General features: G+C 53.6%; 3 protein-coding genes across 3 annotated transcripts; 1 reads left to right on the top strand and 2 right to left on the bottom strand.

Moving 5' to 3' along the window:
• Nucleotides 1-401: 401 nt before the first annotated feature.
• On the bottom strand, nt 402-3,629 carry CCMA1212_005835 (Ubiquitin-like-specific protease 2; the record flags this gene model as incomplete). Its single annotated transcript, XM_073703080.1, has 3 exons — nt 402-2,403; nt 2,460-3,564; nt 3,626-3,629. 3 exons carry the CDS (start codon nt 3,627-3,629, stop codon nt 402-404), a joined length of 3,111 nt encoding a protein of 1,036 aa, XP_073558550.1.
• A 1,854-nt stretch (nt 3,630-5,483) lies between these two features.
• CCMA1212_005834 (Signal peptidase complex subunit SPC3) lies at nt 5,484-6,359 on the top strand (the record flags this gene model as incomplete). The annotated part of the gene is made up of 3 exons (XM_073703079.1): nt 5,484-5,626; nt 5,709-5,990; nt 6,074-6,359. The coding sequence occupies 3 exons, from the start codon at nt 5,484-5,486 to the stop codon at nt 6,357-6,359; spliced, it is 711 nt and encodes a 236-aa protein (XP_073558549.1).
• Nucleotides 6,360-6,683: 324 nt separating this feature from the next.
• On the bottom strand, nt 6,684-11,216 carry CCMA1212_005833 (5'-3' exoribonuclease 1; the record flags this gene model as incomplete). The annotated part of the gene is made up of 5 exons (XM_073703078.1): nt 6,684-9,247; nt 9,319-10,620; nt 10,690-10,999; nt 11,060-11,153; nt 11,212-11,216. 5 exons carry the CDS (start codon nt 11,214-11,216, stop codon nt 6,684-6,686), a joined length of 4,275 nt encoding a protein of 1,424 aa, XP_073558348.1.
• Nucleotides 11,217-11,432: the final 216 nt, after the last annotated feature.

Below are 11,432 nucleotides of genomic sequence, written 5' to 3'. Positions count from 1 at the left end.
ATTTGTGGCATCGTGAGTCGCGCGCAAGGAATCTTTACTCTTAGTTCATCCATGCATCTGGTGCTGTATATTCCTCACCTGCCAGCTTCTTGGTGAGATGCAAGTCCCAACACGAGTACCTGCTGCCATTTGCTCATCGAGTCTGGCACATTGCTCCATCCGGAAGCCTGGATGCCAAAAAGCTGTATCAAAACAAGAGAACGTCCTGCTATGCTCAACCTATAATCCTTCCCTCAAGCCGCCAATGCAATTGGTATATAAATCAACAAAAAAACACAATGAAAAGCGAACCCACAACTCCCTCTTTCCGTGATGTGTGCCGGTAACTGCATCATGGTATCAACCTAGGGAAAAAAAGAAGGAGCAGAAAAAAAAATGAAAAGGGGGCAGGAAGTGCCAGATTAGAGTACTATTGCCTCAATCGGTTTGCTTGACCTGTCAATGCCGTCGTATTTTGGTTGGTCGCCATCAGACTCAATGCATTCAATGGACTGTCGAGGGAGCCGTGACGACGAGAAATCGGTAGACGATTTGTTCTCTTGTATCTGCATCCGAGAAGATGAAGGGGGCCGAACCGTTGGGGCCTCCACCTCTTCCACGGAAGAGTGTCGGCGCCGACGTTTTGCAGTCGTGTTTGAGCTACCTTTGTGCTCGCTTGGGGAAACTGACGTCTCCTTCATAATCTGGACATCGTCGGACGAGGTGACAAACTCGCTCCTGTCGAAGCCTTTCGGAGGTTTCAGCTCCACGACGATCTTGTCGAATGACAGAGGGCTGACGAATCGGGGGTCTTCGTGTGACTTGCGCTTTGGCTGGGCTTGTGCTACTTGATTCGATGCTTCGCCGTTCAAGCCGCCGCCTTCCAAATTGTCGGCCCCTTGGACGGATACCGGGGATGATCGAGCTGTTCCTGATGCTGACTTCCTCTCTGGTGATTCTGATGGGAAAGAGCCGGGTATCTTGGGTGCTGGGGGCGACAAAGCCACAGGCTTCAGCGGCGAGGAAGCCTCTGGGCTCGTTTCGGCCATGGACTTCCTCTTCGCCTTGCGGAGTCTTTTTTCCTCCTCGAGTTGCTTGTGACGCTTTTGCTGCTCAGCTTGGAGATCAAACAGCAGTTCTCTTATGCTGTTTCGTATATCTGTAGGACGAATGTCCCACCCGAGTTCTTCCTTCATCAGGAGCTTACGTGCTGCCTCATCGGGGTTCGCCAGAAATTCTTCCATATACGCCAGGATGAAAACGCCGCAGTCGCAATAGTTGTTCTGTTCTGGAATGCCTCTCGCTGTCATGCCAGTGGGCACGGTTGTCAAGTCGATTCCCCTCTTTGCCTTTGCTTCCTCTATCAAATATTCCTTCAACGCCCTGCAGGTTGGAGCGTGAGCACTACCAAGCGAGTCGAGGGTGATGATTCTCGGTTGGGTAGGGTCCAACTTGGAGTGCGTAGAGCCCGTTGTTTTCCTCTTCTTAAGAGGAGTCAACCGCGCGACCGACGAAGCTATACCACCGCACAACGAGACGCCATCCGCTTTCTCTCCTGGTGCGGCGACGGCAGCAGTTCCATCCTCCAAAGAGATGTCTGTCAAATTCCGCTCTACGGATGACATGTTGGGGGAGGTAGGTGCGTCCGCCACCTCTATGGCATCTGGCGTCGGAGTCGTTGACGCCCCTCTCTTATCCTCTGGGACGGGTTTGGCTGCGTTGGGAACGTTGCAGATGATGGCCAGATACCAGTGAGCATTCTCGTTCACCGGGACGAAGATGTAGTCATAAGAGAGCAAGTCTACCCTTGCCGTCCATGATTTGACGCCGTCATAGTTTATCTTGCCCTTTGTGGACTTCAGCTTCTCAAAGAAGAAGGTACTGAAAAAGTAGATTTTGCGTAGCAGTTCAGGCCTTTCCTTTTCCAGCTTGTGTTCCAGGTGGCGGATGTAGAAGTTGATGAGATTGTCGTTCAAGAACTCCCCCTCGTCCAGTCTGGGGATGTCGACCTTGTCCACCGTCGCTCTATTCTTTCCGGTGGGGGGGAATATAAGCGGTGCCTGCCACGACTCCTGCCAGTCTGGATGCAGTGTTGTCCAGGTGTCTGGAGACGGCATACGACGGCGCGTAGGCGGATCGTACGACCTTGTCAACCGACGAAAGTCAAACTCGAACCCATGCTCCTCTTCGGTCCGTTGAGCGGCCAAGGAGTCTTCGGAAGTCTTGGCTGACTGCATTAAGCTGTCTATTAGCTTCGGACGATTCAATCCTGAGCGTCGGTCTGGGCTCGATGGTGCTTGGATTGCATCCTCTTCCTCCTTGTCGCCAGTGGGTGCCCGGCTGTTGGTTTTGGAAGTCGCATTCGAGGCTATCCAGTTCTTTGCTTCAGTGAATGCCTTCTCGGCTTTCTTTTCCAGTTCATCGCTGTCGCAGTCAGGTCAGCGTCATATCCCGCTAGCAATGCAATACGGAAGACATACATAAATCTCTCAACGGTTCTTGAAGATTTTAACGCTTCACGAAAAGATTTGAGGCTGTTATGATTTTCAAACTCTAGATAGAGTTTAGAGCCGGCATCTCCCTTTTGCGAACGTAGGACGAAGGCATGGCGAGTGTCCTCCGACGTCCCGAAATGACGGACTTGGCCCAGATCAATGCCCAGCCAAGCAAGTCCGTCTGTTTCTTGGCCATCTTCTGATACTGGCTCAAGCCTTCTGCCTCCTTTCCTTTCCAGACGCAAGGCGACCGTGTGGGGGGAGTCATCCCGGCTGTAGATGGATTTCCCGCAAACCGCCCTAGATATACTCATGCTGTTGGCCGATGAGCAGCGCGAGGGCTTCCCAAAGTTGGTAGGCTGTATGTCGCCTCTCATGGAGTTCTTGGTGGGGGCACCAGAAGTGCCAGAGGCTCGTGAGATTGCGCCTCTCTGGTTGCTTGCTCCCCCGCGCTTCGTAGGTTCGGCTTGGAGTTCATCTTCCGAGATGTCGATGGGCTCTTTCGTCGTTGAAGACTTTTGACGTTTGAATTGCTGAAACCTCGGCAAGTACGATCGGTCCCGTTTTGTAGAGTGTGAATAGAGATCAGACACTACGTTCGCGGGTCCAGCATCAGGTTCCTGGGCACCAAGGACATCTGGGCTGTCTTGAACAGATATAAGACCGCCTCGCTTCGAGGTCTGAAGTGCAGGAGATCGGTGGACGTCGGGCCTGGTGTTGGTCGCACCAATCAACGGCGAACTCGGGTTTGAACCAGTCCGGCTTTTGCGTCGTCGCGCCGGTCTCCCCGTCTGAAGTACGTTGTCCAAGTTGCGGAATTCGCGCAGAGCTAGACTGCCAGTGCGTGCGTTTCCCGCGCTCGAGTTGCTTCTGCGGTCGATTGTGTCGTCGTCGATGAGGACTTCGTGAATGGCATTGTTCTTGGTAGATAGGGGAAAATAAGGGCTGATGTCGCCATGGGTCCGCGTAATATCCTTCTTCAGGCGCTTCGCGGGTGGCGCGTCTGAATCGTTTCGGGCCTCGAATCGTTTCGCGCTGAGGGTGTCGACTGGTTTGGTTACCGACCCATTGATGCGCTTCTGCCCGCTGTCTGTCAGCATTCTGAGACATCATTTTGCAAGGAGTGTGATGACCAACCAGCCGGTCCTGACCCATGGTAGTCTTGCGATTCCGGTCCCTTCTCAGAGTCAGCAAGCTTCAAGGAGACAATGAGAAAATGGTCTCCCTACACATAATCCGGAAACGAGTGTGCATCGGAGAGATAGCGAGCAAACGGGCTGCACGGAGTCAGCAGGGGAACCCAAGCGGAACGAAGGAAGAGCGGCGGCCATTGAGCGAGCGCCAGAGCGAGTTCACATACTCCAACCGTGATCTTGTCGGCTTGGTGTTGTCTGGAGGTTGTTTCCCTTCACTGCCCTCGTCCGCGTGACGGTCCAGGAATTTTTCAACAGCGTCGATAGGACTTCGGCTAGCGACGCTTGGCGCCAATTCGGACGACCTGAGGCCAACGAGATCAGCACGAGTGCGAAAAGGCAAGATGACAAAAGAGAAGCAAGAGAAGGGCCCGGAGAGGCGATATGACTTACTTTGGGGCCACGGCAGCTACAGGCTTTGGCTGCACATGAGCGTGAAGCTTTGGCGACGGCGGCGACGGCGGTTGGGTCTGCCAAGATTCCAGGCATTAGCGGAGGGGTCCGCGAAATTTGGATGGCAAATCCGGCCCGTGGCCAGCAGGGCAGGCAGGCAGAAACTCGCAGCGGCCACAGCGGCCATAGCGCCAGGCTGTGCGCTGAGCTGGCGCGGGTTAGCGGGCTTTGGCCACTGCGTCACAGCGCGTCAGGGCCCACGCGCCTTGTTCCGCTCATCAGGGAGGCTAAGGTAATTTGACCGGATGAACGACAGGACAAGAAAGCCGGGGAGAGAGCAACGACAGCCTCAGTTGCCATCAAGGTTAGGCGGATCGGTGAATGCTCGGTAGGAGGTGGTGACCGCTTCAACAGGCGACTTTTGCTCCTCTCCTTTGGCCTCTCCTGATTTCTCGTCTTCTCTCTCCTCTTCGACTCCATTCACTTGCCTCGGGATTTGCCGCGTCGCCCATCGCGCCTCTCGTCACGCTGGGCGGCTGATCATCGTCGCTGGGAGCCATGGTGTTGTCGATGAGTGTCGCATCGTTCACTCAAGCAAAAGCTCTATCGGTGCCTCTCCGAGTAAGGGGCAAGTGCTGCTGTTGCTGGACATTTATCGCATCAGAGCGATTCCAACCATTTGCGTCCCAAAGATCGCTATGAAGAAAAACATCATGTATATATATGTATATATATATATATATATATATATATATATACATATATATATACTAGTAATACTGGGTTGGTGAAAGGAGAAGAACTTGGAAGGGAGGGGGAGGCTGGCACGGAGAAACAAAGTACTCGTGCCATGCAACATCACAGAAGAGGCGGAGAACTGGTCGCGCATACTGTACCTAAGGTACCTGACAGGTACGGTATTCTCGGAGGGAGACAACTGGGAGGCCACCACGGGATATTAAAGATCGCGTCGAGCGTCTCTCCGCCCAGGCCGAAGCATCGCTCTCTGCAGTGATGCCGAGAAATGGAGGGAAAGGCGGGCTGGTCATTCAGTCGTACCTAGCAGTTGGATCATTCGCCCAGCGATCGTAGCGCAGCCATCGATAGGTACCTTAGGTAGGTAAGGACAGTACAAGTGACCTCGGGCTCGTGTATATGCACCCGCCAATCGCTTCCCCGCAGCCTTCCATCATCAACCAATGAGCAGGCCGGCCCATCTGCAAGGCTGACAGCTTCCAGCTACCGTCCCCAGCGACGTGTCCTGTTAAGCTACCGCTGTACCTTAGGTAGGCAGGCCAGGGTCTTGTTAGCAGAACCACATGCTGTGACCCGACAGCCTCACCCTCTTACATCCTCCTTGTAATTGACAACACAGGCCAACTCCATCGCTGCGTCCTGCCAGCGATCTGGACCGTTGCCCACCATGCACAGCTCCTTCACCCGCCTCCAGAATGTCTTCGGCTTCTTCACAACAGTCGCCTTCGTCCTCGGCGCATTCATCGCCGCCACAGACCTCGGCGCTCCTCGCACCCCCAGCGGCATCATAAAGACAGACAACGTCCAAGTGTAAACGTCCTACACCAGCCCTTCTTCTGCTGAATCCCCCCCCCAAAACTTCACTGACACATCTTCGCCAACCCCAAAACAGCGTCAAGGGCAGACCGCACTACTACTCCCCCAAGAAGGAAGAATACGCCATCATCCGCTTCTCCCTCGAAGCCGACCTCTCCTCGCTCTTCACATGGAACACCAAGCAGCTCTTCGTATACGTAACCGCAGACTGGACCGGGCCCGACAACGCCAACAACTCCGCCGTCATCTGGGATAGCATTATCACCAACCCCAGCGCCGACCACCTCCAGAACCTTGGCCCCATCGCGATGAAGAAGCTGAAGAAGAGCGCCGAGGGGAAGAGCATTGCGCCTGAACGGTACGTCCGTACACGAAAAATACACCCTCGACCACTAGCGATATTGTATGGTATAAGTGATAATGTATACTAATAGCTTGCAGAGGACTGCTCAAGCTCAAGAACCAGAAGCCAAAGTACCAAATCACCCACCCCAGCGGCAAGATCGCCGAGACGCCCGACGTCACCCTGAGACTGCATTACAACGTCCAGCCATGGGTCGGCCTTTTGACCTGGAACATGGACAAGCCCTTTGGTGTGTGGCAGGCCATGAGCGGCGGTGTCAGCGATTACTTCACGCTACCCGCCCTCAAGTCCAAGGACAGCAAGGCCAAAGACGCCAAGGACAAGGCTGGCGCGAAGAGCAAGACCAAGAGCAAGAAACCCTGATGTCCCCTTTTGATTATGAGCATAAGCCAGTGCAAAAAAGAAGAGAAAAAATGACGTAAAACTTTTGTTACTTTAGGGTCCTTGAAGAACGCATGTGATGTTGATTGACATGAGATATCTGCGTGCTTTTGCAGCTAAATCGAAGCTAGCTATATATTGTTATAGCATCATACATACCAGGTACTAGATGCCTCTTCATTGCATGATGAGGACAGGCCATGCTATCGTAAAGTGCATCCATGAGTCCTACAGCACTCCCAAAAAGTTCAGCATCTTATTCCTTCAGTCTTCAGAATGGACACAGTGTGTTAGGCGTATGTCTCCTCATGCTTGATGAGCCACCGCCCCGTCGCGGCCACGATGGGGATTGCCTGCGCCACGTCCTCTTCCTCCCCTGCCGCGGCCTCCACGTCCACCTCGCGGCGCATCAAGGTTGGCAGGAGGCGGGACGCTGTTATAGCTTGTCGGCTGGCCTCGCCCAGACCCAGCTTGGGGAGCAAAGGAACCCCTGCCGCCGCCATTGCCGTTGCCGTTGCCACGGCCACGCCCTTGGCCTCTGCCGCTGCCGCCTCCTCTTCCATTCGCCTGATTGATATTCTGAGCCTGGTTTACATCGCCGCCGCCTGAGTTTCCTCCCTGCGGGCCTGGCCGATAGACCATAGTGCTATGCAGGAGATTTGGTTTGCCTCCGCGCGCTGCGCCGCGGTTAGGGCTGTTCCGCCCGCGGCCATTTGGCGCTGAGTCGCCAGTAGCAACTCCCCGCCATCCGCCGCGCAAGGGAGGAGGGGCCGGAGCATCCTTGTACTGCGTGACGCCGACTGAGCCGTAGGACCCAAAGGATGAAGTCGCTGGAGCAGCGCGTCTCTGTCGCGACTTGGATGACGCGGAGACAACCTGCCAGTTCGTGGTGTTCAGCACAGTAGATGATGAGACCGTCTGCCCGCGGAACATGGGGGCTCTGTCGCCAAGGGTCGTGCCGCTCATGAAAGGAACGTCCCAGACGACATCCAGCAGAACAGCAGTCGCCGTACGGGATATTCCAACCACCGTTCCCCGAGTCGCAAGCGGAACCTTGCCAGCGGCGGCGACAAATGTGACTCGATCTCCTAGCTTGAAGGTCTGGTTGCCCAGGACCATCTCCGCGTCTGACGGTTTCAACAGAGCCGTACGGGGCACACCGCTGAGCGTCTTGGGAGTGAACTCCAAGGTCGCCTGATGCAGCTGCTCCCCGATTTTAGCCAAGGCCATGACGACGTCTGAGTCTAGCTGCTCTGCGTCGAGCGGAACTCGCTCAAACTTGCTCGTCTCTTGCTTCTTCAACCATGCCACTATGTCTTTGATCCTCTGAGAGGCGACACTTGGGTCCTTCCACAGGTCGACTTCGTAGATCTCGCTCCGTTGTGGCTCCTTCTGGATGGCCGCGAAGAAGTCGGGGAAAGCTACCATGTAATCGGCGATAAGCTTGACTGCCTGGATGGAAAACTCCCATCCCGTCTCCGATTTGCGCGAGTATCCGAGCACCTTGAGCTTTCGACCCTCGAATTTCAAGTTGAGACCCAAATTGAGCTTCAAGCCGGCACTGCTAATGACCTGGAAGGACGAGGTGATCTTGCTGAGGATAAGGGGGTGGATGCCTAGCTTCTTGGCAATCGCGAATGAGGGCGTGTATGGGTTGCTGCGCTCCGCTTGGAAAATCATCTGCTTGGTGACGTCTGGTTCTTTGTTCTTCGGGATGGAGACAACAATTTCTGCTTTTCCATTGACATGCCCCGTCACTCCCAATGGGCGGCCATAGGCGAATTCACCCAGGAAGAAAGCGTTTGTACCGGCTGGGAACTCTTCCTCGATCGGAAGGGCCGCCCTCTCGATGAAGCGCTCATCCTCGTTGAACACTTGCTCCACGATGGTCTGCGACGCGTAGACTTTGCGCAAGCTCGGGTTTTCGGCATATTCCTTGATCAAAGCGCCATCTTCCGTCTTGATGAGGCCTTTGAGCATGTGAACATGGACTAGACATTCAACCTGACCAATTGTGATGCCTAGACGCTTGGCATGCCAGTGTTCCAGGAACTCGGCCTCTCTTGCGTAGTCGGAAGCCTCTCTGTTGCTGTGGTCTCTCGTGACGATGTCTTGTTCGTTCTCAGCAAGCTCATAGGTAAAAAGTTCGTCTTGCACCTTGACGACTTTAGCTTCTTGAAGGAAAGGATAGCCCACAAAGCAACGCTGTCCCATCTTGGCTTTCCAAGTTTCAACCTTTGTCCGCTGCTCGGTCTCGGTGAGGGTGACGATGATGCTTGGATTTTTGCTGTCTTGCTGGAAAACATTGACTCCGGCTCCCTCCACCAGCTGCGCCGAGTACGGTAGCGTGTGCATGGTTGGGAAGCCGGCAAGAGCCTTGATATTGACCAGAGCCCCGTTTGTCAGCCCCGAGACGTATTCGAGCCCCTCCATGCTGGGCAAGTCGAAAATATTCTCAATGCAGCGGCAATACTGGATATCGGGGAAGATGCCAGGGAGGGGGGAAGGGTAGGTAAAATTGACTTCCGGGGAGTATGTGAACTTGAGGGGAACTCCAAAGCCATTTCGTGCCTTTTCGTCGTCGCTTAGAAGCTCGTTCTTGGGAGCCATAGCGGTGAGAAGGCGTGTTTCGTCAATGAAGGGAATCTTCACCACTGCTTCCCATTCCATCTTTTTACCGTTCATGTCTAATTCAAAATCCCTCGGGTAGAAATCAACGATGGGAGAATTAGGATTGGTCATGAGATCGTGATAGACCGATGGCACGATCTTCTTGCTTCGGTCTGGTAAAACACCCATGAGCTGTTCGTAGGGCTTGAAAGGTTGGCCCTTTTTGAAGTTGAGGTCCGCACCAACGCCCTTGGTAACATCTATCGTTGAAAACATATCGTCAGTTAAAGAAAACTCTAGAGAGCAAATGAGCCAATGCCACGGCGCTTACCCGACGGGAGTGGTGCGTAGTGATATTTGTAAAACCACGGCCACGACGCAATGCCCCTGTAGTAGTAGTAGAGCACCCACTGTAGTCCCTGCACATAATTCTCGCAGAGTTTCTTCTGCTCCTCTTCATACTTGTCTTGAGGCCACTCCTCGAATTTTTGCAGGTAATACTTGGTCTTCCAACCTTGGTATTTCTGCTGGTACAGCTCATCATAATGCTTCTGGGCATCTTCAGGAGTGACGTCGACAACAGTTGCCTTATCGTAGGATTTCATGACACGGTAGGCAGCGAGGTTGCCTTCCTCATCGTCATCCTCGTCATCGCTGGTTCCTTTCTTGGGTGGGAATGCAATCTTCAGGCGACGGTTACCCTCCTCATCCTCCTCGGTGTACCATTGTAAACGCATTGACTCGGCAAGATCCTGTACGAACTTTCGGTCCTCTGCCTTGAGGTCTGGACCCAAATCGAGTGGTTGATCAGACCTATTTGAGATAAAGGGACGAATCTTCTGCTTCCACAGATCCCTTTGAGATGACGTAATGATGAGCTGGTTGTTCTTATGAGACCGTGGCTTGGTTCCGTTCCTCTCTTCGAGCGTCTTCTCCATCTGCTTGGATGCAAACCACTTCTGGTCGGAAACTTCGTATTCGAACTGACTTAGCTCAGTCTTGCTGAGTTCGTCGAGCAGGCGTTGCAGACGAGGCATGTTGATAACACCATTCTCGTTGATGTAGCCGTCACACTGTGGCAGCACAGACTTGTATATTCTGAACATGTTGGCCAAAGCGCCCTCGTTGATGTGTAGGCCGGGAAGGTTTGGCAAGAAGTCGTTTCCAACAAAAAACGCCATCAAGATGAAGTCATCAATAACTCTCTCGAGATCGAAGGGAAAAGACAGAACACCTTCCTCCTGAAGCTCCTGGAATTCCATTTCCAGGTATTCCCTCACAATGCAAAGATGGAGCAAGTAGAAGTTCTGGTGTTCCAGCTCCTTTGACTTCGTCTTGGACGCTCGTCCGAAGGTAACTTCTTCACGCAGAAGACAGAAGTGAGGATCATGGCTGAGGAGTCCCAACATGATGAGATCGGCATCGAGACCGTACAGACAGTGTCGTACGTTTGGGTCGTAATCTGGCTGCGCTTTCGCATTTCGAATATACTCCATGATCTTGTGCTCTCCTTCTCCGGGAACTTCATGTCCGGATAGGACGATGTCGCATCCTTGCCAGTCGGTGTCTTCTGAGATCTTCTTGTTCACGAAGTATCGGAGTTGCTGGGACAGCTTGGCCATGAACTCGGTGCCTATAGAAATGGGAATCATGGACGGTTAGTACTGAAAGCTGGAGCGGCTGCACAGGGAGTGGGACGAACCTGGCGTAATGCAGTTGCTGTCAAACGGCTCCTCTTTTGGAAGCTCTATTCCTTCCCGGATCGCCTTTTCGCGAGCCTTTTCAGCATCCAAAGCCGTCCGAAATCGTCTAGCACGCTGCTGGTTCATCTTGGCACGAGGGGCGACGCCATCAATTGCCATGAAGAAAAGCTTCTTAGGCTTGATCTTTCCGAACAAGTGTTCGATGTAGTTGAATATGCGGATGAACATTTCTTCTTCGCTGAGTCGAAAGGTGGCATCTTCGCCCGCATCTTTATGTGTGCAGTTGTGGATGATGCCGTTCATGTCGAGCTAACAAAGGGACGATTAGCACGCTGCAGTGACCAAAGGACACGCAAGAGACCATCTTACATAGAGACAATCGAATTCGGGAATCCGATTCTCCGCAATCACTTGCGAGATCGCGGGATAGCGCTCCGAGAGCCATCTGAAGAACTTGGGCACACTACACAACAGTCGTATCAGCACTGGTAACGAGGGGCTCTGGCAGCCGCGAGACGAACCCCATGATGCCGGCTGCCGGTCAAGTCTGCGCCAATTGTATGTACAAGGGTCAAATGTCGAACAAGGAGGAGCTTGAAGCCGCAGACACCCGACTGCACGAAGATAGCAGCCCAGCAGTCGCAAAGCTGGCAAGATTCAACCGCCGCGGTTCAAGAGACACGAACAGAGGAAACGCCTGCAAGACCCAAAGGAAGAATGCCCCAGAACTCCGTCAAGAGGC

Source organism: Trichoderma ghanense (assembly GCF_004382785.1).
Source record: "Trichoderma ghanense strain CCMA-1212 chromosome Unknown scaffold_6, whole genome shotgun sequence".
In the NCBI taxonomy this organism is placed as follows: domain Eukaryota; kingdom Fungi; phylum Ascomycota; class Sordariomycetes; order Hypocreales; family Hypocreaceae; genus Trichoderma; species Trichoderma ghanense.
The sequence above is the reverse complement of the archived record's forward strand: the minus strand, read 5'-3'. Positions and strand labels throughout refer to the sequence as shown.